Below are 26,377 nucleotides of genomic sequence, written 5' to 3'. Positions count from 1 at the left end.
TGAGCTCCTGGTGGAGCGAGGCGGGCTTATGTCCTCCCTCAAATCACAAGCCGTCCCTTCGCGGTCCAATTTGGCGACTCATTTCACAGCCATGTCTTCTGCGCTCCAATATGGCGACTCATTTCACCAGAACAGCTTTTACGGAAGCAAACTCATTTTCACTACTGTTAACTTTTTGTAATTTGGCAGAAAACATTCAATAATTACGTGGTAACCTGCCCTTGTCATTGGTTCCTTAATGAAATACGTAAAACAACAAAAATACTTACCGTTTAAAAGGTGTAATATAATACTTTTCGTTTGGATACGGTAGTATAACTGTTTTCATACCCATGACAAGAGATCGAGGCTTACAAGTACATTTAAAGTTACGTTTCTGTGATTTTTGCTGTAGCTTACTAAGCGCTCCATCGTGAAATTTATGTCATTGCCAACGGTAAACAATCACAGAGATAAAAGACACTTCATTAGACTTCGAATGAGATGCAGTGGAACCATAGACGGTACAGATTAGTTTGGTTTCAAAGTATGTTAAAGCTTATAGTGCATTGCTCCTAAAACATGTTCATTACTATAACGTTATTCATTTCTAACTACCTATGAGTTTTATTAATGATTGATTAGTTAATATGACACTAGCGTGTGAAGAAATCTTGAAATGCGTTAAATGTACGTCTCTGTTTGTCAGTATTATTGAAAGGCTTCAGGAAAATTATCGTTACGGTCAGAGATCAGATATTCTACGTAAGGATGTTACCAACGATGTATCACAACCAGTAGCTCTTTTACGTGATGCAAAATTTCCGCATGTCAGCTCTCGTGAAGTTTTAAATTCTCATTAAAGTAGCCAATAAAGTCTCCATTTGTGTAATAACGTTTGACCAATCTGTACGATACGACAGAGAAATGTACATATAAGATATCTGGTGAAAACAATAAAGTAATTTTCTGACGGAGCCATGAGTTGTGTGTAAGTAGTGAAAAATCTACTGCACATGTGTACCTGCAGAGATGGAAAGAGATGGGAATCCTTTGCATAGGCTTTGGATCCTTAGGGAGGATGGTTCTGCTTCTCCATGCAGAAATAGCGCTATGATTTACTTTTCCGTTGGGTAACTAGTTTTTTACCTTCCTTGATGCAACCGAAGAATCATTTGATTATGAGGCTGTTCACCAATATGCACGTTCTGTTCGTCATTAAACTATGGCTTCAGAGATCATATGCTAACTATCTGTGTTTATATCTATGCACACTTCGAAATCTTGATGTTCTAATGGAACAAAGTTTTGGACACTTTTGATGAGTATGCTGAAAATTATTGAGAACGGGCATGCACAAAGGAGTAATATTTTTATTGATGGCAGAACAAAGTTAGTTCCTGAGAGCTACCAGAGCCTTCCATCCGTACTTACAATTGCACAAGAATAACGACTTGCATGTAGACACGTAAACATCGAGCAACCTGAAGGAGAAGTGAGTACCCGACACTGCAGTAGCAGACACCAACGGTCGCTTGTCGTCCAGCACTGATGCCCTGGACTGAGCAGCAGTCAGCGGTCTCGGGCACCGCGACGGACTCATTGCAGAATTTACTGCGTTCTGTTGGATATTTCTTGAAACTGTATACATTGATCTCTAATATACAACTGCACAATTTTTATGAGCATTGTTACTGTGGCCACAGGTTCTTTGCGTCTTAGAGTTGAGATTGTCATTTGCGTTCTCGTTGTATTCAGAAAACGTAGGCTACGTTCTTTGCATGTCGTAAGCACATGGAACCATGATAGATGACGCCATACCAGTTACTTTCCGTCAGATCACGTTGTTTATGCTGTCATCAGCTGAAGTGTCGCGCTATAAAAACACTGGAAATAAGTGTTTCTGTATCTCTGTCCGTAATTCACTCACGATTTATGCAAAAGACGAGGAGAGAAAAGTCTTATTCCGACAACTGTATTCATAACAACGTATTTGCACCCATTCCTTACAACATCTGTTTCGTAGACACAGTCGTACGATTAGATATGCTCGACCGAAAATAATTTAATGGAAACAGAAATATGCGCTGAATAACGTACACCATAAAAATATGAGAATCGAAGCACCTTAGTACAGTAGTGTGTCGCTACTAAATATAACGCTATACCGAATTCCCGAGCTGGATAAACGAATGATCGCAGTTGTACATCGGTCTGCATTGATGTGAGTTTCCTTTCCTTGCTGATGCATATGCCGAACTCTTTTCACTTCTCTGTTCCAGAAACCAAATAAAGAAGCACGTAATACACCAATGCTCAGAGGACACCTTTTCTCGTCAGTCGGCACACAGACATTACTTCCTCTTGATAACTGATGGTTTTGGTAACAAGAACAGCACTTGCCAGTCATATTTGTCTTAATATTTCAAGATCACAGCCAGGATGGCTCCAATCAAAGAAAATGGCCGATTTCTTTCTTCGTAAGCAACGCCTATAACCACCCAACGTCGAGGGGATGTTGAAACTCTAATCATTCACCCTTCCTTCGATGACAATTTTATGATTCTCTCTTGTGTCCCTCGTAACGTATGTTTAACCAGTCTCCGAATAAAAATATGGTTCTAAGGATGTGTTCCTTTGTATGTTCATCATCACAAGGCTCGGATATAATACGTCACCCTCCCAAAACAATTCATTGAATTCTCTTAGGACAACTTTCTACATATTTCAGTCTTCAATTAGGTAACGACTTGATATGTTATTACTGCTGTAGGTAGACGGGTTGTTAATATTTTCAGTATGTTAAATGACGATCTCGATTTTTGTAACAAAAATGAAACTGAAAAATGAGATGCTTGATATGACGAAATGAAAAAGCTCTTGCTCACTGGAACTATATTCTGTAGCATTTACTACAATTCATTCCGAGAACACTGCTATCGATGCCGTTGTGCAGATTATTATGTTCCGATCCTAGTGACGCCTGAAATATCTCTCAAGAGTTATACACTCCTGGAAATGGAAAAAAGAACACATTGACACCGGTGTGTCAGACCCACCATACTTGCTCCGGACACTGCGAGAGGGCTGTACAAGCAATGATCACACGCACGGCACAGCGGACACACCAGGAACCGCGGTGTTGGCCGTTGAATGGCGCTAGCTGCGCAGCATTTGTGCACCGCCGCCGTCAGTGTCAGCCAGTTTGCCGTGGCATACGGAGCTCCATCGCAGTCTTTAACACTGGTAGCATGTCGCGACAGCGTGGACGTGAACCGTATGTGCAGTTGACGGACTTTGAGCGAGGGCGTATAGTGGGCATGCGGGAGGCCGGGTGGACGTACCGCCGAATTGCTCAGCACGTGGCGCGTGAGGTCTCCACAGTACATCGATGTTGTCGCCAGTGGTCGGCGGAAGGTGCACGTGCCCGTCGACCTGGGACCGGACCGCAGCGACGCACGGATGCACGCCAAGACCGTAGGATCCTACGCAGTGCCGTAGGGGACCGCACCGCCACTTCCCAGCAAATTAGGGACACTGTTGCTCCTGGGGTATCGGCGAGGACCATTCGCACACAGGGCCAACACCTGGCATCATGGTGTGGGGAGCGATCTCCTACACTGGCCGTACACCACTGGTGATCGTCGAGGGGACACTGAATAGTGCACGGTACATCCAAACCGTCATCGAACCCATCGTTCTACCATTCCTAGACCGGCAAGGGAACTTGCTGTTCCAACAGGACAATGCACGTCCGCATATATCCTGTGCCACCCAACGTGCTCTAGAAGGTGTAAGTCAACTACCCTGGCCAGCAAGATCTCCGGATCTGTCCCCCACTGAGCATGTTTGGGACTGGATGAAGCGTCGTCTCACGCGGTCTGCACGTCCAGCACGAACGCTGGTCCAACTGAGGCGCCAGGTGGAAATGGCATGGCAAGCCGTTCCACAGGACTACATCCAGCATCTCTACGATCGTCTCCATGGGAGAATAGCAGCCTGCATTGCTGCGAAAGGTGGATATACACTGTACTAGTGCCGACATTGTGCATGCTCTGTTGCCTGTGTCTATGTGCCTGTGGTTCTGTCAGTGTGATCATGTGATGTATCTGACCCCAGGAATGTGTCAATAAAGTTTCCCCTTCCTGGGACGATGAATTCACGGTGTTCTTATTTCAATTTCCAGGAGTGTATATCAACATGACGCAGTTCAAAGTTATTCTCTAGCCTTAAATCACAACTCATTTAAAATTTGTGTAGAAATTTGAAAATAATAGTACTCACTCGTATTTAGCAAAGTTAGTCCACATAGCTGTCATCTGAGCTCGGATAATACCCCCGTCCGAATATGGATCAAGTGTCGATGTTGCGAACAGATAATGTATGTCATCAGCATGGGCTGCCCCTAGACATAAATAAAGCTATATCAGCAAAGTTTTGGTAACGTTATTTCATCAATAAAATGTAACTGGAAATCCGTAGATTCTGAACAATAATAACTGAGAACCGGGAATCATATTTTTGGTTTATGCAACTATACAGATTTTTGGTGGTCTGAGTAGCAGATATAAAGCATACATATTCAGTTATATAGCTCTTTTGTACATCTAACAAGAGATCATGGAGTAAAAATACGTTAAATGTAGCGATTTTTGTGTTTTGGTTTCGGTCTGTGAACGGCCCACCACCCAAAAATTTATGCCACTCTCCAAGAAAACGTGCACTGTCGGGTTAAGACAATGTCACGCTTTTGCGTTTGACTATATATAGATTTAAAAGTGCATCGTACCACAGAATATGCCCCGAAATTAATTCATCTCATAAAAAGATGAGAGAAATAATTTGATTTTCCTTCCATTATGTAAGACAAATAGCCAGGTATCTATGAGAGCACATAATGCTCGCCAAGCACTGTATCTAGTCACGAAATTGCTGGAATTTGCAGGATAAAATTTATTTCTTAAGGGAAATTTAAATTATTTCTCCTCTTTATTTTACATTTGGTGTCTCATTTACACAGTGGAGAAACTGTACATTAAAATTATACATGAAATAAGGAAAAACCAATATTGTGTAAAAAAGCAATGAAGACATTATTCCGTGCCGTAAAATTACTGTTGGTGATTTTTTTTAAAGAATATGTTTAAACTGAGAACCATTTGCAAACGAGACACTTTCGTACCCTCTGTAGCACTGATTAAATCACTTATGTCAAATCTCCAAAGTCATCATTTCACACGAAGTAAAAGTTGCCATCTCATGTCCTCCACATTCATTACATGACCACAGCGGAATATCGCCTACTGGTAAGGCGATCGTGATGGACACCGGTAAATAGGAATGCCTCTTCCGACATACCGGTTTGGAAATAAGAAATTTAATGCATGCTTTGCTACTGAAGAATCATGGGCACATTTTCTAACAACAACGGTAAAGCAGTTATCAGAAAGAGTGTGCACTTTTTCCCATTAAACGTAACATAAACTGAAAACAGACCGATCACGTGCTGTCCTATTATGCGACACCACACGTTCATACTTCATTGTCGTTGGCTGAACATCTGACGAAGCCAGTGTGAGTTTCATGTTGAGTAGATTTACTTGAAAGTGATTTGTGAATGTATCCTCATCAGCAAACAATACAATATAGTATTGTTGGTCCGCCTTGAAGCAAAACACTTTTGTTTATTTTCTTACCCAAACTAGTTTTGGTAGAATACCACCGTCAGCAGTAGTTTTATTTATTATAAAACATGCAACAAGTACGAGAAACGTTTTTACATGTGTACTCTGTGTACTGAGTGAACAGTATTATAATATTTTTTTACTTTAGAGTCCTTCAATGATTTCTATGCTTGTTGCCGTTTTTTCGGTATACACCGTATCATATGTAAGGCATGAGCGGTCTTTGTTAACAAACACGAAAATGTGAGCTTGCGAACCTCAGTGTTATTACTATTAGAATTTTTCGTAGTGTTGCACATCACTCATACAATTTTCTTGGTTGTCAGACTCTAACCTACTCATGTCATGTAATCTTTTTAGTTGGTCGGCCTTTTGTTTCGCCGTGCGGTTAAAGGCGCTGCAGTCTGGAACCACAAGACCGCTACGGTCGCAGGTTCGAATCCTGCCTCGGGCATGGATGTTTGTGGTGTCGTTAGGTTAGTTAGGTTTAACTAGTTCTAAGTTCTAGGGGACTAATGACCTCAGCAGTTGAGTCCCATAGTGCTCAGAGCCATTTGAACCATTTTTGAACCTTTTGTTTCTCTAAAAGCAGACAGAAATATAACTTTTGATCTCGGCTGTAATGCAAAATATTACTCCGACTTGGTGTTAACAAACGTCGCGAGATGTATCGCACATTGCTAGAACGTTTTTAGGCTGTAGCGGGAGCTCTGTCGACATTTGTTTCTTACTTAAGACCTTCTGTGTGATGGGACATGCGTCTTTGTGCAGAGATGGTGTAATGTTTTGAACTACGGCTAAGGCGATGAGTTATGGTTTTCTGTGTTTTAGAGACCGAAAAAGCCAACCAACTAACATGGGTACATGGCATGGTTACATTACAACTTAACAGCCACCAAAATTATATTCACAAGACTACGGCTAATTCCAATAGTAATAACACTGACGCTTGTAAGACCACATTTCGGTATTTGTTAACAACGGCAGCTCGTGTCATGCAGATAACATGCTGTACGCCGAAAAAACGGCAACAAACACAAAAATCATTCAAGGACTTTAAAATTGAAACGTATTATAAACCTGTTCACATAATACTGTACCTGGAATCAAACAGTACAAATGTAATAACATGTAATGTTTTGTAGCGGTGCCAGTTTCTTGCATGTGTTAGAATAAAGAAACCCACTGATGACGGCGGTATATGGCTGAAACTAGTTTGAGGAAGAACACCAAAAGTGTTCGTCACCAGTGCGGATCCACAGTCCCCTTTGTTTTACGCAGACTCCAACCAACAGTCACGATGATAGTAAATAATACACTCTGAACAAAATTATTATCTTTGTCTTGCTGGAAGACCCACTGACACCACTATACAGGCCTCGATGTGGAGAAAATTGTAAAAGAGCAAAAGAAACTGGTACGCCTGCCTATCGTGTAAAGCCCCCGCAAGCGCCCAGAAGTGTCGCAACACGACGTGGCATGAACTCGACTAAATTCTGAAGTAGTGCTGTAGGGACCTGACACCGTGAATCATGCAGGGCTTCCATAAATACATAAGAGCACGAGGAGGTGGATATCTCTTCTGAACAACACGTTGCAAGGCATCCAAGATACGCTCAATAACGGTCGTGTCGAAGGAGTTTGGTGGACAGCGGAAGTGTTTAAACTCGGAAGAGTGTTCCTGGAGCCATTCTATAGCAAACCTAGACGTGTGGGGGTGTCGCATTTTCCTGCTGTAATTGCCCAAATACGACGGAATTCACAATGGACATGAATGGATGCAGGTGAGCAGACATGGTGCTTATGTACGGGTCACCTGTCAGAATCGTATATAGACGTATCAGGGGTCCCATGTCACTCCCAACTGCACACATCCCACACCATTATAGAGCGTCCAACAGCTTGAACAGTCCCCTGCAGACATGCATGGTCCATGGATTAATGAGGTTGCCTCCATACATGTCCATCAGCTCGATACAATTTGAAACTAGGCTCGTTCGACCAGGCAACATGTTTCCAGTCATAAACAGTCTAGTATCGGTGTTGACGGGCCCAGGCGAGGTGTAAAGCTTTGTGTCGCGCAGTCATCAAGGTTACGTGAGTAGGCCTTCGGTTCCGTAAGCCCTTATCGATGATGTTTCGTTGAATGGTTCGGCCGCTGACACTTGTTGATGGCCTAGCATTTAAAACTGCAGCAATTTTCACTTCTGTCACGTTGAACGATTCTATTCACTCATCGTTGGTCCCGAGCTTACAGGATCTATTTGCGGCCGCAGCGATGTCGGAGATTTGATGTTTTATCTGATTCCTGATATTCACGGCACTCTCGTGAAATAGTCACACGGGAAAATACCCACTTCATCGCTGCCTCAGAGAAGCTGGGCCCCATCGCTCAAGCGTCGACAATAACACTTCATTCAAACTCGCTTAAATCTTGATAACGTGACATTGTACCAGCAGTAACGGATTTAACAACCGCGCCATACACTTGTTGTCTTATACAGGGTGTTACAAAAACGTACTGCCAAACTTTCAGGAAACATTCCTGACACACAAATAAAGAAAAGATGTTATGTGGACAAGTGTCCGGAAACGCTTAGTTTCCATGTTAGAGCTCATTTTAGTTTCGTCAGTATGTTCTTCCACCTACGCTCAATGGAGCACGTTCTCATGATTTCATACGGGATACTCTACCTGTGCTGCTAGAACATGTGCCTTTACAAGTACGACACAACATGTGGTTCATGCACGATGGAGGTCCTGCACATTTCAGTGGAAGTGTTCGTACGCCTCTCAATAACAGATTCGGTGACCGATGGATTGATAGGGGCGGACCAATTCCATGGCCTCCACGCTCTCCTGACCTCAACCCTCTTGACTTTCATTTATGGGGGCATTTGAAAGCTCTTGTCTACGCAACCCCGGTACCAAATGTAGAGACTCTTCGTGCTCGTATTGTGGACGGCTGTGATACAATACGCCATTCTCCAGGGCTGCATCAGCGCATCAGGCATTCAATGCGACGGAGGGTGGGTGCATGTATCCTCGCTAACGGAGGACATTTTGAACATTTCCTGTAACAAAGTATTTGAAGTCACGCTGGTACGTTCTGTTGCTGTGTGTTTCCATTCCATGATTAATGTGATTTGAAGAGAAGTAATAAAATGAGCTCTAACATGGAAAGTAAGCGTTTCCGGACACATGTCCAAATAACATATTTTCTTTCTTTGTGTGTGAGGAATGTTTCCTGAAAGTTTGGCCGTACCTTTTTGTAACACCCTGTATAGGTGTTGTCGACCTACCTGTTTACGTATCTGCCTGTTCACATAACTCTGTATACTAATACCCATGGCTGTACCAGTTTCTTTGGCGCATCCGTGAATATGCATATGCTCGATACTCATAACGTTTCTTCGGCTGAAGCCAACATCTCTTTGCATTTCGCGAGAATTGGCGAGCAGATGTCTTACATTAGTCGCAAGAACCGTAACATCTGCAGCTTCTTTGGTAGCAGTACTCCATTTTCATGGGACAAAACTTCCATTGTTGCACAGTACTTTGACGGTATAAAAGGTGGTGGTACAACTTGGATAGTATTTGCCTAAGAACCGTTCTGCATACAATCCTGCCATTCTTGATGAAATTTGAAGGTATTCTCACTAAATGAAGAGCATGTAGACCACTTCCGCATTAGCTAGTAGCGCTGAAGTCCAAAAATGGTTCGTGAGTTACTTACGATACCACTATGTGGCTACTTTACACGTGAAGCGGGCAGGCTGTACAGTGACCTATGGTGGATGGTGGGAGTCGTCTTTATATTTGTTATGGGGAGGGGACATGTTTGGTCCTATGATGCCGAGGGAGACATACACACCTACACACTGCAAACCACCGTGAAGTGCATGGCAGAGGGTACGTCCCATAGTTCAGTTATTAGGGTTTCTCACCGTTTCATTCACGTATGGAGCGTGGAAGAACGATTCTTTGTACGCCTCTGTGCGTGCTGCAATTATTCTAAATTGTCCTCCCCATCCCTATGCGATACATTTGGGGCTGTTGTATACTCCTATAGTCATCATATGAAGTCGGTTCTTGAAATATTGTTAGTAGACGTTCTCGGGATAGTTTACGTCTGTCTTCAAAAGTTTGTCAGTTCACTTTCTCCAGAATCTCTGTAACACTCTCCCATCGGGTCATATAAACCTGTGACCACCCATGCTGCCCTTCTCTGTATACATTGTAATGACTCCAGACTGTAGCGTCCTACGAAGGAGAGGGAGACAACCTGTCGACAGAGACCTGTGTGAATGCAACAGTTCTTTGTCATTCCATTAGAGTTGAGCAGTATCATATGCGTGTCCTCGACCCGGTGCGCCCTGGCACCGTCCCGTGTTGTCCCGCATCAACAAGGCCGCACAGGGAATGGTCATGCGTTGGACCCACGCGACAGGCAGGTGGCGTGCTTACTCGGCAAATGCCATCACGCCGGATGTGGATACTGCAGTGACAGTGGCGGCCACAGCTCTCAGACGGGCATGTCTGCTCGCAGTAGGCAGGTGAAGACATCTTGCGTTGTAGCCCCGGATCGTTGGCTGGAGAGCTGCGGCTGGCGGTTGGTGGACCCCAGCGGCAGGTCCCCCTTCGATCCTCGGGCCATGAGGTGGCGGTAGAATCCGAGCGTCGTAGGCAAGTGGAGGCGGCAGAGTAGAGAGCTCCCAGTTGTCTGCGCTGTCGGTGAGCAGTTCACGGTTCGAAACACAGTCAGACTTGTGGCGGATACATCCACTGTACTGCTCTGACTTAGCGGCAGCAGCTGGCTCATTCAGGGTCTTCCAAGAAAACTAGGCTGCCCCAATTCATTGTGGGCTGGCCCTGGTAGGGGAAAATGGGGGGGGGGCTATAAATATGGCTGTCAGGTGGTTCAGCATATCGAAGAAATAACCTTGCTGCATTCCGCCATGTCGATCAACTCTCTGGCTAACACGGAAGCTTCCCAAATACTTGGCAGTATCCTAGACGCAGTCACTCCTTAGGGGAAGTGAACGCCGCAGAAGTGGTTGCTCTGCTGCTAGTCAATGAGGGCATACCATAAAACCCAGCTGTCCTGATTCATTGTGGGCTGGCCCAGGTAGGGGAAAGAGGGGGCTATAAATATGGCTGTCTGATGGTTCAGCATATCGAAGAAATAACCTTGCTGCATTCTGCCATGTCGATCAACTCCCTGGCTAACTCGGATACTTCCCAAGAAGTTGGCAGTATCCTAGATGCAGTCACTGCTAAGGGGAAGTGAACAGTGCGGAAGTGGTAGCTCTGCTGCAGCTCATTCAGGGCCTACCAAAAACCCCAGCTGTCCTGATTCATTGTGGGCTGACACTGGCAGGGGAAAGGGGGGGCTATAAATACGGCTGTCTCATGGTTCAACATATCGAAAAAATAACCTTGCTGCATTCCGTCATGTCGATCAACTCTCTGGCTAACTCTGATACTTCCCAAGAAGTTGGCAGTATCCTAGATGCAGTCACTCCTTAGGGGAAGTGAACGCCGTGGAAGTGGTTGCTCTGCTGCTAGTCATTGAGGGCATACCATAAAACCCAGCTGTCCTGATTCATTGTGGGCTGGCCCAGGTAGGGGAAAGAGGGGGCTATAAATATGGCTGCCTGGTGGTCCAGCGTATCGAAGAAATAACCTTGCTGCATTCCGCCATGTCGATCAACTCTCTGGCTAACTCGGATACTTCCCAAGAAGATGGCAGTATCCTAGACGCAGTCCCTCCTTAGGGGAAGTGAACGCCGCAGAAGTGGTTGCTCTGCTGCTAGTCATTGAGGGCGTACCATAAAACCCAAATATCCTGATTCATTGTGGGCTGGCCCTGGTAGGGGAAAGGGGGGCTATAAATATGGCTGTCAGGTGGTCCAGCGTATCGAAGAAATAACCTTGCTTCATTCCGCCATGTCGATCAACTCTCTTGCTAACTCGGATACTTCCCAAGAAGTTGGCAGTATCCTAGACGCAGTCACTCCTTAGGGGAAGTGAACGCCGCAGAAGTGGTTGCTCTGCTGCTACTCATTCAGGACCTACCAAAAAACCCAGCTGTCCTGATTCATTGTGGGCTGACACTGCCAGGGGAAAGGGGGGGCTATAAATACGGCTCTCTCATGGTTCAGCATATCGAAGAAATAACCTTGCTGCATTCCGCCATGTCGATCAACTCTCTGGCAAACTCGGATACTTCCCAAGACGTTGGCAGTATCCTAGACGCAGTCACTCCTTAGGGGAAGTGAACGCCGCAGAAGTGGTTGCTCTGCTGCTAGTCATTGAGGGCATACCATAAAACCTAGCTGTCCTGATTCATTGTGGGCTGGCCCAGGTAGGGGAAAGAGGGGGCTATAAATATGGCTGTCTGGTGGTCCAGCGTATTAAAGAAATAACCTTGCTGCATTCCGCCATGTCGATCAACTCTCTGGCTAACTCGGATACTTCCCAAGAAGTTGGCAGTATCCTAGACGCAGTCTCTCCTTAGGGGAAGTGAACGCCGCAGAAGTGGTTGCTCTGCTGCTACTCATTCAGGGACTACCATAAAACCCAGCTGTCCTGATTCATTGTGGGTTGACACTGCCAGGGAACGGTTGGGGGGGGGGGGGGGGGGCTATAAATACGGCTGTCTCGTGGTTCAGCATATCGAAGAAATAACCTTGCTGCATTCCGCCATGTCGATCAACTCTCTGGCTAACACGGAAGCTTCCCAAGAAGTTGGCAGTATCCTAGACGCAGTCACTCCTTAGGGGAAGTGAACGCCGCAGAAGTGGTTGCTCTGCTACTACTCATTCAGGGACTACCATAAAACCCGGCTGTCCCAATTCATTGTGGGCTGGCCATGGTAGGGGGAAAGGGGGGCTATAAATATGGCTGTCTGGTTGTTCAGCATATCGAAGAAATAACCTTGCTGCATTCCGCCATGTCGATCAACTCTCTGGCTAACTCGGATACTTCCCAAGAAGTTGGCAGATTCCTAGACGCAGTCACTGCTTAGGGGAAGTGAACAGCGCGGAAGTGGTAGCTCTGCTGCAGCTCATTCAGGGCCTACCAAAAAATCCAGCTGTCCTGATTCATTGTGGGCTGACACTGCCAGGGGAAAGGGGGGGCTATAAATACGGCTGTCTCGTGGTTCAGCATATCGAAGAAATAACCTTGCTGCATTCTGCCATGTCGATCAACTCTCTGGCTAACACGGAAGCTTCCCAAGAAGTTTGCAGTATCCTAGACGCAGTCACTGCTTAGGGGAAGTGAACAGCGCGGAAGTGGTAGCTCTGCTGCTGCTCTTTCAGGGCCTTCCAAAATACCCAGCTGTCCTGATTCATTGTGGGCTGACAGTGCCAAGGGAAAGGGGAGGCTATAAATATGGCTGTCTCGTGGTTCAGCATATCGAAGAAATAACCTTGCTGCATTCCGCCATGTCGATCAACTCTCTGGCTAACACGGAAAACTTCCCAAGAATTTGGCAGTATCCTAGACGCAGTCACTCCTTAGGGGAAGTGAACGCCGCAGAAGTGGTTGCTCTGCTGCTACTCATTCAGGGACTACCATAAAACCCAGCTGTCCCAATTCATTGTGGGCTGGCCATGGTAGGGGAAAGGGGGGGCTATAAATATGGCTGTCTGGTGGTTCAGCATATCGAAGAAATAACCTTGTTGCATTCCGCCATGTCGATCAACTCTCTGGCTAACTCGGATACTTCCCAAGAAGTTGGCAGTATCCTATACGCAGTCACTGCTTAGGGGAAGTGAACAGCGTGGAAGTGGTAGCTCTGCTGCAGCTCATTCAGGGCCTACCAAAAAATCCAGCTGTCCTGATTCATTGTGGGCTGACACTGCCAGGGGAAAGGGGGGGCTATAAATACGGCGGTCTCGTGGTTCAGCATATCGAAGAAATAACCTTGCTGCATTCCGCCATGTCGATCAACTCTCTGGCTAACACGGAACCTTCCCAAGAAGTTGGCAGTATCCTAGACGCAGTCACTGCTTAGGGGATGTGAACGGCGCGGATGTGGTTGCTGCTGCTTCTGGGATGTTTGTCGGCAGGCCAATGACTGCGGACGTCAATGGAGACCTAATTTGTAGTAACCACACTGTGATGTTGCTGCGTTGCATGTCATTAGACAAGCAACACACCGTAAATAACTAGCATCATTCCTCATAAGAAATCTGATCTATTTACGTTGAACATTAATAAAACCGACAAACTGACTGGAAATGAAAGAAAAGAGGTCATATGAACAGGTGTCCATAAATGCATCGTTGCCACGGTAGATGGCGCTGACGAATGAAAGTTCGTCTGACCACGTGCTGTAGGTACCTTGTGTGTTGCAGGCTGTGTGATGGACGCAGCGTACAGCAAACAGCAGAATGGTCCGGTATTCATGAAGGGAACAAGCCAAGATGGTGCTTTGCTTGTGCACGGCCAAATTGATGGAAACGGCCGAGAGGTAACACTCTTATACCAAAACAAGTACCCTTACAGACACCAACCACATCACACAACATGTCAAACCCATTTTGGGTGTTTGTGTGATAATGGGTCCTTTCAGACAGACAAACGTGCAGGGAAGCGGCAGACTGTGCGTGCACCAGATCTGGAGGACCGCGCTCTGCCTCTCGACCGTTTCCATCTGCTTGGCCGCACACAGACACCATCTCGGCTTGTTACCGGCATGAATACCGGAACATTCTGCTGCTTACAGTACGCTGTGTCAATCACACAGGCTGCAACACACAAGGAACACACGGCATGTAGTCAGAGGGGCTCTCATTCGTCAGCGCCATCTGCTGTGGAAACGATTCATTTCGGAACACATGTTGAGAGAAACTTATTTCCTCCATTTACACTCATGAATCCATCCTTGCAGTTTGTTTTATTAATTAACAAGTGGTTCTGCTGAACTTCGCTTGCGTCAACCGAACGGCAATAATATCGACACCTTTCTCTTCTCTCAAAGACACAGGCTTCTGTCGAGAGCAGTGTAAACATCGCATATTTCCGTGTGGTGTGCATTCAATGGCCATAGCAGCAGCACAAGATCCAATTAATTACACCTCTTCATTTAACAAGAAAATTATGTCACCGCATTTGTCTCAACGAAAAATGCTGTTTCATTGGAAAAAATGCTGATGCCTGTACTTCAGTTATTAATGAAGTTGCGAAAACATATTGCTGTTTGTTTGTGCACCTGGTTTACATATATGCGTATTTAAGTATGATTGCTCTCTTACAAGTTCTAATCTAGATTTTGTAAAATATATTAAAACTAGTGTATAAGGTCCGTAAAACTACTGAAGAAATAACTGCTACTGAAGATGAGTGATTTATTATTTCATACTCTTGAGAGGTGTTAAAGTACATTGCTCCTACATCAAATCCTACACGAAGGTTCCATGATGAACTGAATGTAGGTAACTTTCTAATCACCAACAAAGAATTTCAGATATTGTTCACAATTCACCCAGTGCATCTTGGTTTACAAGCGCAATAAAAGGTACATAATACTATTTTCACCACAAATCGAACTTTCAAAACCTAGACTTTAGCAACAGCAGACTGATACAGTACTTTACCTTAGTACAGATCCCCTTTTGCGATTTCTATTACAGCTAAGCATGTTAACGGACTATATTATAAGCCAAAGAGCTTAACATATCTCGCTATACCCATGTAGCTAATCAAAAATGACTTAATGACGCTATGTGACATGTTGCGGCCTTAATTCATCATATTTGGTACACTGTTTTAAACAACCGTCAATTTCAGATTCATTCACGCCTTTTCTTTTCTTTTTTCTTTATTGTGATTATCAAAGTGTTATAGTACATAACAGAGCTATTATGATGGCATTTATAGTGAAACTTGGTTGCGTAAGTGTTTTAATGGTATTATTTTGCTTACCCATTCCACCAGGGAATGAACTGAGAGGGCCGTTGAACGAGAACTCGTAGTAGAACACAGGCTCTGAGGAATATCGAGCCGTGCTCCTGATGACGGCGTCAACTCCTTCCACGAAAAAGAGGTGAGAATCGAACTGTAACAAGGAACAAAGATGTCTCGTAAGAGTAGAAGTAATAACCACAACGCAGATAAGATACAACTTACGTTGTTGTTACTAACTGTTCTTACAGGGCCTTCATGGGACTAAAATAGAAGGCTATATCTAAATTCTGCCACCGAAACTTGAAGCATTACAGGGCAGGTCTCAGGCGATCAGTTTAGAAAGGAATCAGTTCGTAATCTTTCTCTTTCAATCATAACGGAAGTAGCGGTCACCAGGTCACATTCAAAATAATACGTTACATCTCTGATGCTATAGTGTTAAGTATCCGTTGTTGATTTTTTGTCATTTTAGCAGCACTTTCTACGCAAGTCAGCAGAGTGCGAGGTATTACTCATCCTTCTTAACAATTTAATTCACTGACCATATAGAAAATTCTGTATCCAAAAGAAACTCCTTAATTTCTCTGTGTTGTATTTGATACGCTACCTTATATATTTTCTTTTACTCACGGATCTACTGTAGCATCACTGCACAATTGCGGTAGCTTCTATGTATGGGGAGGCTGTCACTTACCAGAGCTGTAGTGTAGTTTTCTTTCATAGTGATCTCGCTGCCGTTATAGTAAAACTGTTTCACCGAAAGTGCTCCATCCAAGCGTTCTTTCCTCGTGGGCAGTCTTAGATCACAACCCACAATCTCGTCAAAGTTCTCGTCCAAGTTTCGCACTCGTGAATCTGAAGATAACACTCCGTGACCTGTCGCCAAAAAGGAGCAAATATTACGGAGAAATAGGGACGCACCGGATTACAGAAATGTATTACACTTAGGAGATTCAACTAGAGCACAGCGTCTGCTCACAATACTTTTTACTTGTTTGGTAGGTCGTCATGGAATAGGATTCAGATATCTGCGATTACTTGTGAGGTTAGCCTACATGTTCAACATACAATGTCCAGTCACAAAGAAGGGACCACGTTTCAAAAGCTTGAATAACCACGTATCAAAAGCTTGAATAACCACATTTTTCTGTGCGGACGGCTGCGAGACATGAAGCAAGAGTGTCAGTGGCGTTCCGATCCGACTCCAGCGCCGTGGCCACCCGTGCTAAGTTTCTCATTTGAGAATCCATGGAACGATTAGCCCGATCGAGATGGTCCCACAGATTCTCGATTGGGTTTAACTTCGTGGAGGTTGGTGGTACGGTTACTTTGTCCTGGTGCTTTTCAAACGATATACGTACACTACGAATTGCGTGGTACGTTGCATGTTCCTCGTGCAAGAAGCCAGCATGCTTAGGCAAAACAAACTGCATGTAAAGATGGAAAACGTCCCCAAGAATAGACGCGTACTTGTGTTGATCCATTGGCTTTCCAGAATGATCACCCAGGGAATACCAAGAATATATTCCCCAGACAACAACGCTTTTGCCTCCTACCTGGCTCCTTCCGATGACTGTTGCAGGGTGCCTGGTTTTAGTCGTTACGTCGTACACACCAACGGCCATGTGTCCGATGGAGCATAAAGTATGACTTATTGCAAAAGGGCACCTGTCGCCACGTCCAGTTGTGTTACTGGCGTGTTAATTCCAGCTTTCGTCGGCGATGGACAGCTGTCAGTATGAGTGTTTGAACCAGGAGCCTGCTGCGGAGGCCTATAGGCAGCAACGTTCGCTGAATGGTCGTTGAGGAGACTCTGTTGGTAGCTTCTTGGTTCATGTGGGCAATCAGCTGATTAACAGTTGCACGTCTATTCGCCAGTGCATATACTTCTGGCCATTAAAATTGCTACACCACGAAGATGACGTGCTACAGACGCGAAATTTAACCGACAGGAGGAAGAGACTGTGATATGCAAATGATTAGCTTTTCACAGAATTCACACACGGTGGCGACACCTACAACGAGCTGACATGAGGAAAGTTTCCAACCGATTTCTCATACACAAACAGCAATCGACCGGCGTTGCCTGGCGCAACCTTGTTGTGATGCCTCGTGTAAGGAGGAGAAATGCGTACCATCAAGTTTCTGAATTTGATAAAGGTCGGATTGTAGCCTATCGCAATTGCGGTTTATCGTATCTCTAAATTACTGCTCGCGTTGGTCGAGATCCAATGACTGTTAGCAGAATACGGAATCGGTGGGTTCATGAGGGTAATACGGAACGCCGTGCTGGATCCCAACGGCCTCGTATCACTAGCAGTCGAGGTGACAGGCATCTTATCCGCATGCCTGTAACGGATCGTGCAGCCACGTCTCGATCCCTGAGTAAAAAGATGGGGACGTTTGCAAGACAAAAACTATCTGCACGAACAGTTCGACGATGTTTGCAGCAGCATGGACTATCAGCTCGGAGACCATGGCTACGGTTACCCTTGACGCTGCATTACAGACGGGAGCGCCTGCGATGGTGTACTCAACGACGGACCTGGGTGCACGAATGGCAAAACGTCATTTTTTCGGATGAATCCAGGTTCTGTTTACAGCATCATGATGGTCGCATCCGTGTTTGGCGACATCGTGGTGAACGCACATTGGAAGCGTGTATTCGTGATCGCCATACTGGCGTATCACCCGGCGTGATGGTATGGGGTGCCATTGGTTACACGTCTCGGTCACCTCTTGTTCACATTGACGGCAATTTGAACAGTGGACGTTACGTTACACTTCAGATGAGTTACGACCCGTGTCTCTACCCTTCACTCTATCCCTGCGAAACCCTACATTTCAGTAGGATAATGCACGACCGCATGTTGCAGGTCATGTGGTTAGGTTAGGTTAGTGTTGTTTAACGTCCCGTCGACAACGAGGTCATTAGAGACGGAGCGCAAGCTCAGGTTATGGAAGGATGGGGAAGGAAATCGGTCGTGCCCTTGCAAAGGAACCATCCCGGCATTTGCCTGAAACGATTTAGGGAAATCACGAAAAACCTAAATCAGGATGGCTGGAGACGGGATTGAACCGTCGTCCTCCCGAATGCGAGTCCAGTGTGCTAACCACTGCGCCACCTCGCTCGGTGCGGGTCATGTACTGGCCTTTCTGGATACAGAAAATGTTCGACTGCTGCCCTGGTCAGCACATTCTCCAGATCTCTCACGCATTGAAAATGTCTGGTCAATGGTGGCCGAGCAACTGGCTCGTCACAACACGCCAGTCACTACCGTTGATGAACTGTGGTATCGTGTTGAAGTTGCGTGGGCAGCTGTACCTGTACACGCCATCCAAGCTCTGTTTGACTCAATGCCCACTCGTATCAAGACCGTTATTACGGCCTGAGGTGGTTGTTCTGGGTACTGATTTCTCAGGATCTATGCACCCAAATTGCGTGAAAATGTAATCACATGTCAGTTCTAGTATAATACATTTGTCCAATGAATACCCGTTTATCATCTGCATTCCTTCTTGGTGTAGCAATTTTAATGGCGAGTACTGTATCTCGGCATAAGTTGTTCACTCGTCATCTATTATATATGGTGCACCACAGGTACCTCCGCGCTTGTTATGGATAGCGTCATTTTGTCTTGTACGGTGTATTTTAACCACGGCGACTCACGAACAGTTTACAAACTTATCCGTTTCGGAAATTATTCTACCCTTGGCCCGAAAGCCAATGATAATGCCCCTGAGGACTTCAAATAAATCGCCCAGTTTCCGCAATTCAACAACGACTGCACTTTTCAATCATGTTTCGGGTGTGCAGCCGCATAAATTCTCCTTCTTCTTCTAATATTTCGGCTGTATAACGTTCAGCCATCTTCAGAGTGAGCCGCGAGACTGCCACTCCAGTGCTTGCTTCCCCCCTTTATACACGTGTACCGCGCACCTGCGCACGCAGCCACAGATGCAAATGCGCCAGAGACGTTTGTCGGCAGCAGAGACGTGCACAATGCGCGAGGCTGCACACCAGAAACTAAATGGAACAGTCTTTGCGCCGCCAACATCTGAAGTTCACAACGACTGCACTGTTTCTCGTCCCCTCCCCCCACCACCCTCCCTCGCATTACGTACACTTCGCTGCTCGATCTGCCAGCTGCCGTCTGTGAGTGGCCATTGCACAGCGACGTCGAACATAGGGAGTGGTCATGTTAACGTGACTGGACCATGTATAAAGTTGCAAAAAATTCCTTTAGCATCATAAATGGTTGTTAGATATGCCAACAGTTACTTGTAGTGATTAGCCATATCATCCATCACTCTGCTTCCTCGTGACCCATCGTTCATACACACTATATTGACATAAACCTAGTTTATACATACTAAGTGTTAACGTTGTCTCTGAGAAAATTAATTGTGAACAAATTCCTCGAAATGTTAGATGTATTTCTGAGTCCCCAGGAAGAGCCTATAAATTAACTACATCCGTCAAATAATATTTTAAATGGTGATTATGCGTTTGCCAAGAAACGCTGGAGATGTATGGTTCTCTTACTCATGACTTGTGCGAGCTGTTCCAGGTCAGTGACACCAGACATGTAAGGGACATACGTGAAGCGTCCTTCGGCAACCAGAGTCCACGGTTCTTCCGTTAGAAATGCAGACTCGTGCTCAGGTTCTGCACTGGGTACCCAGACGCAAGTGAACAAACTCTTACTGTCCTGCCACAAGAAAATACAAAGTCTTTTACTCAGTTACATGCTGATTAATTACAAATATTACTAGTACAGATGTGATACATATTTTAGTAGCCTAATATCCAGTAAAAGCAAACGGTTACTATTTGTCAGTTTCTGCTCGCAGTTACGTAATACTCGATTACTCCCCACTTTAGCAAAATTTTGTGACAATTTTCATCAATTTTCGGTGGTAGCCTTACCAAATAAATATTTGCTCTGAAGTTTTAATGAGATAATGTGTGTAGGAAATTTTAATGTTTTCTGACCCCTCGAACAATATGACTACAATATGTACTCTTACAAAAGGTCCCCATCTTCTTGAACTTTATTAAGCCTCTTTTATGAAATAAGTGTATGAATTTTAAGTGTACACTACAGTTACAATGATACAGTTTATCTTTAGTTCACAGAATGTATGGGAAGGTGCTCACAACTCCATTGTATTATAAGATCAGGACCAAGTAATATATACGAACACTTATTGAATTACGTGATTGACTGTCTCAAAAAGTTTCGTTTAGCGTTCTTCAGTTGGCTTCTCCAATATTTACAGCTTTTGTCACGCGCAGGCCTTGCAACACATAGTCCAATCTATCTGCGCACAGTGCAACTTATCTGTCTCAACTATGGCTATGGAATAGTGAATCGGATGTCCAAATAATTGATGTAGCTACAGCTGTTCGAAAAACGTGATCTCTGGCAAATTCGCACTGGAAAAAATCCAAGGGCATAACGTCAGCGAGTTAGAGAGTCTACGGATTAGGATAACGCCTGCCGACCCGGAGTTCTAGAAGGGAACGCCACGCCCAGCATATCTCGCACAGTGTTGGAACCATGTGCTAGAGCACTACTTTTCAAGGAAACCACATTCGTTGACGGTCAAAAAATTGTGGTACTACAGAATTTTACAGTGTGTAGAATGTGGTCACGGTCGGGAATGTGTGCGCAGGATATACAAATAGAGACGACTGTAAAATTTATTTCGACGGTGCAAGAAGGCAACGAGCATCACGAGTGAATAATAGGCAAAGTATTGTGCTCATTTCAATTTTCGACGAATTATTCTGACTTAATTGACAATTATAGTACATTTGGTAATAGCTCTGTACATTAACAGTTGGTGCCGAGAATCAACATATTGAATAATAATTCATAACTCAAAAATCAATACAATTCTGGGCTCCTTATTTAATATAATCTTCCCAAGAATATCACTCCGGAATTTACACTGACTTCGCCGTCATGGGAACGACGCACTCAGCTAAGGTTCTCTTCCATGATACACGTAAAGCAAAGCACAACACTTACACGCCCCTGAAACCATCCCTTCGGAAGTGGAGGGCAAATCAAGACAAGCTTTCAACATGAAAAGAATGGGATTCAGTATTCAAGAATAGACATCCCATATCGCAGACTGTATTACTAATATTTCATTGTCAGACTGCAACAAAATTAAACTACTGCACAACAGTGGGCTAAATGCAAGTATATGCCTATAGAAATTAATGTAGAAGAATGGAAAATCCAGGACGAATTCATTTTATTGTTACATAATAAAATTATTATTATTGTTAGAGACTACAACAGACAGTTTCATACTGCAGACTTAATGTTTAGTAGTAGCAGAATGAAATTATTCTTTGCTTTTGGTGTTGGAACAAAACTAGCAATTTTATGTTAGTACCATTCAGATTACTTTCTATGGCAATTCCTTAACCAGTAACTGGTGCCGAAATATAAAATGATGCTTTGTTGCAGAGTCGTTATTCTCACTCAGACACTCATCAATTTCCACAATCGAAGTACATTCGTTGCGGCGTGGACTAAGATTTGTAGAACCAAAAAATCACCGTTATTCGCTCAAAGACATGTAGTTGTGACCGAAAATTAACGAAAATATGCACAATGTCTTAAAAATTATGACATAACAGTATGGAAATTATGTAAAATTTCTGCTAAAAGTGAATCATTAAGTCACTCTTTGATGATGAATTGTTTAGTTAGGATAAAATGGCCATGAGAAGGAAACTAAACCTTGGAATTTGATGTTGTAGTACGCTTTTTATTAACATTAACATAGTTAATGTGTGATATGTTTTTATATCCTTATTTTTACTTCATTTTATGAGCTCTGAGTTGCAAAATACAATCAATAACTTGCAGAAATTTTCAAAGAAAAAATACTTTCTGTTATCAACCAACAAAGCCATGTACTCCGAAAAACTCAGTTTTCCTTCAGCTGAAATAAGAGCACCGTATTTAAAATGGATAATATCGTTTGAAACCAAATTGAAGCGATTAAGAGAGAACTTTTCACCCAACGATAATCATTGGCCTGGAACATAGAGTATGATACACTTCGCTTTATTCTAAAAGCTTCTTCATTTTCTTTGACACACTTTTTCTCATTTTACCACAAATATCTTCTAATTTATTCAACAATTTTTATTCTTGTTCTGTCTGCCTCACTAGGTGATGGCTTCTGATTGCCCCAGATCAGTTATAGTAGTAGCAATAAAATCTAAATTTTGATTCTTGAGCTAGCTGAATCGAAGGGGGCTTCACTGCTATCGACTGAATCAATGATGCTTTTCACAAGGTTTTTCCAGTTTTAATCTGTACTTCACTTGAGACACTAACTTTTGCAATTTTAGTTGAACACTTTGCTTCATTTTCGGTATTTACAGGCATAGATACAACAGCCCACTCAAGACAGATGCTGGTAAGGAAACGTCTGAAGCTAACAATTGAAGTGTTGCAACCCGTGAAGAGGCTTTCGACGTATCTGCCAAATTTGTTAATATGTCTTCCCATAGATTCTGTGATTTGTCATATTCTTTTATTTTCAGCCTGTCTGATTTGTTGCATTGTATTTTCGTAGCTTCGACTAGCATAGTCCTTCCCTCATGTGGAAGAGTGGGAAAGAGATTTGTCTGTGTATCTTTCTAAGAATTGTTGTAATGTTCGATGGTTCAATTTGCTTTCTGGAATGTCAGTACAAAGAAAACCTGGAAAACCTGCACAAAGTTTGCCGCACAATAGTGAATAAGATTGGCATAATTCCCCTAGGAACATTTATTGCAGTGTTTTTCCAGTTTTAATCTGTACTTCACTTGAGACACTAACTTTTGCAATTTTAATTGAACACTTTCCTTCATTTTCGGTATTTTTTTCTGAACTGTTGTGCAGATACTTGAACTTCAAAGAGATTGAATAACACAACGATATACTTGGCTGTAGTCCGGAGTCCAGAATGGCTAAAGCACTAAGTAACAATAGGCTACACAAACCAATTATTGCGTAAGAATGAAGGCCGTATTACGGATTCACGCGAAATGGTTGAGGAAGGTATAAATATGCCATTTTCCAGGATAGAAAGTTAGATGTGCAGTTCTGAGAAATGTAACAGAAAAGAAATAAATTGCTTGGGAAAAGTTCTTTAATTCTTGAAAGAATGAAAATAAAACGAATACGACCATTTAATTACTAAAATCAGACAGAAACGCCCATACACAAGATTATGACTTAACAATTTACAGCAATTTATTTACTTTTTCCCATAACAATCGTATGTATGTATTTAAGGAACATTTCAGTCCAACCGAAAAATGTATGCCATGTCGTAAAAGCCCTAATCACCAGATTTCCAAACTCGCAAGTTTTGTAGGCGGTGTGGATACGCCTATTAACGTTCCATGGGAAGGCCTTGCACGATGCACTGTGCACTGGTGTGGTGAACGCTGGAAAGTTACGTCTGTGTCAGATTCTCTTTTCTTTGGCCGTGCAAATGACGTTTTTCATTCTCGCTGTCTGCCTGCTGGAAATTACAGCACCAGTGGTACATCGACGGTCTTCATGGTGAGTTCCACCCGATCCACATTGGAAGTTCTTTTGAACTCTTTTATTCGATTACGAGTTTCAACACAATGCCTTTTATCGTGATCTATGGAGCTTGGAAATAGCAAGTTAACTCGACCAGCGTGTTCGGCAACTTTCTGGAGGCGAATTGTAGCTTCCAGAATACCCAAATACGATCTCACCGACACAAAGTTAGTTGCCGCAATTGTTCTTGTGTTCATCGATACTGTTTTCCACGTCTGCAGTGTTTAATGGGACAGTTCGAAGCTTGAAATAGCTGGTCACTGTTTCAGAATTTGTTAGACAGTGGTATATTTGTCCGTCCTCACTACACCGCCTTTACAGCCTTTTGTCAGTACACTTAGCGAATATGGTGCTTCTACTTCACGTAATTAGCGGAGTTAATTTTTTTTATTTTTCATTAGCGATAGCCTGCTATTTTCTGGAAGATAGGTGTTTCTATTCTTGGCATAAAGGCCTATTCTCACCAGAGGAGACATTTGTTTAAGCTCCAAAAATTAACCCAAGGCAGTTGAATATAAATGCATGTAAACATTTCTTATCTACTAGAAAGATGTCTTAGTGCACATTTCCTGGACCTTACTCGACGGAGATAAGACATATGATTTCGAAAGACCTCTGCCCCTTTAATGTACACGAACCATGACATTCAGTAAAATCGCCGTGATGTCACGTCTTTGTCTTAGGAAAGCAGGTTTTGATGGTTATTCATATTACTACGGAGATGTTACTCATCGTGTATTCCAGATCACGAATACTGTCTAGACGTACAAAGGAAAGTGCGTTAATACTTACCCTTGCCACAGATATCAATATACTACAATAAAAACTTAATTAAATGGTGTTTGATTGTTATCCTGTACAGTAAATACACACTAAATACTACAAAGGATTGTCATCAATATCTATAAAGCTATAAATAATACTCTGAATGAAAACAATTATTGCTAAATAAGAAACATTAGGAATATCTCTGAAAGGAGGTCAGCACTGACACAAGGCCGCAAAACAAGTTGCCTGAAGTTACTGGACACTTGGACAAGAATATCGTAATTTCAGAGAAATTTAAATTCATTTCAGTACTTCATTATCAGTAACAAGTTCATTTCTTTGCCAGAATTACTGACTATACGCACTACATTTTCAATTAAAAAGTTCATAATGATTTGCGGTGCGTTACAGATCAATTACCTCAAATTTTACAAGCAGTTCCAGTGTTGCGACCAAATCTCAAGGAAAAAGAATCATACATACCTCATCGGATAGAGCAATTGTTTCATCACTCAGTAGCGAACCAAATTCTACATTTATCAGAAAATCTACGAGATCACTGGAACTTTGTCCTGTATATCCCAAAGTCTTTGCATAGCGTATTGCCCTGTCTGTGGCGTTTTTGGAAAAGGCCCAAGGGTTTAAGGCTGATCCACTCATTGCTATAGCGTTCTTGAACAGACCTGATGAGTAAAAAAGTTACAAGTACGATAGTTATCATGCTCACTTTTTTGAGGGAAGATATATTTCTATCACTAATATTATACGAAATATGCATTCACGCTGACAATCTCCAGGTTATCGACAGCAGTACTGAAGATCATTATCAAATGTGTGATGCCTTAATTCATAAAACAAATCTAGCTCTCAGTTTATTTTTGTCCATCCCTAATCGTTTTCAGCCAATAAAGTCTTCCTAAGTATGCTAAAATACAAGTCATGTTCTACTAACACTTAATAATATGACTTCATATGATTGGGAAAAATATATTTTGTTGTCGCCCACCAATTTGACGAAGGTACTATGATAGGATTTTAAAAATTTTTTGGGTACAAAAAATAAGTAAACCTGCTCCTGAAGAAGGAAAATCACTTCTTTCATTTGCAGTACAGAATTGAATGAACAGGTCTACTTTTGAAGGCTGACATGGCCCATACTGCACTTAAACTGGACAAAAGAGCCGTGGAGAACAGTAGTATTCTCAGCTGAAAACCTATTTTTCATGATGAGTGACAAACTGAAACTCATCAGGTGCGAACCCAATGAAAGGCTGTATCCTGACTGCTTTGTGCGAACTGTGAAACATGCTCAATCGGTAATGCTTTGGAAGCAATGACATACGAAAGTGTTGGAAGGCTGTAATTCGTTCAGGGAACAACGCAAAGTGATGCTCACTGATGTTCACTGATGTTTGC

The 26,377-nt window shown here is 43.4% G+C and overlaps 1 protein-coding gene across 1 annotated transcript in view; it reads right to left on the bottom strand.

Moving 5' to 3' along the window:
* Window positions 1–26,377, bottom strand: part of LOC124775773 (venom carboxylesterase-6-like) — a 198,690-nt gene that overhangs the window by 128,064 nt on the left and 44,249 nt on the right. The window contains exons 5-8 of the mRNA XM_047250603.1: window positions 25,445–25,644; window positions 20,128–20,293; window positions 16,276–16,457; window positions 15,600–15,732 (exon numbers count right to left, since the gene is read on the bottom strand). Of these exons, the coding sequence (XP_047106559.1) occupies window positions 15,600–15,732; window positions 16,276–16,457; window positions 20,128–20,293; window positions 25,445–25,644 (681 nt within the window). The remainder of the gene's footprint in view (window positions 1–15,599; window positions 15,733–16,275; window positions 16,458–20,127; window positions 20,294–25,444; window positions 25,645–26,377) is intronic.

Source organism: Schistocerca piceifrons, chromosome 2 (assembly GCF_021461385.2).
Source record: "Schistocerca piceifrons isolate TAMUIC-IGC-003096 chromosome 2, iqSchPice1.1, whole genome shotgun sequence".
NCBI classification, from domain to species: domain Eukaryota; kingdom Metazoa; phylum Arthropoda; class Insecta; order Orthoptera; family Acrididae; genus Schistocerca; species Schistocerca piceifrons.
The sequence above is the reverse complement of the archived record's forward strand: the minus strand, read 5'-3'. Positions and strand labels throughout refer to the sequence as shown.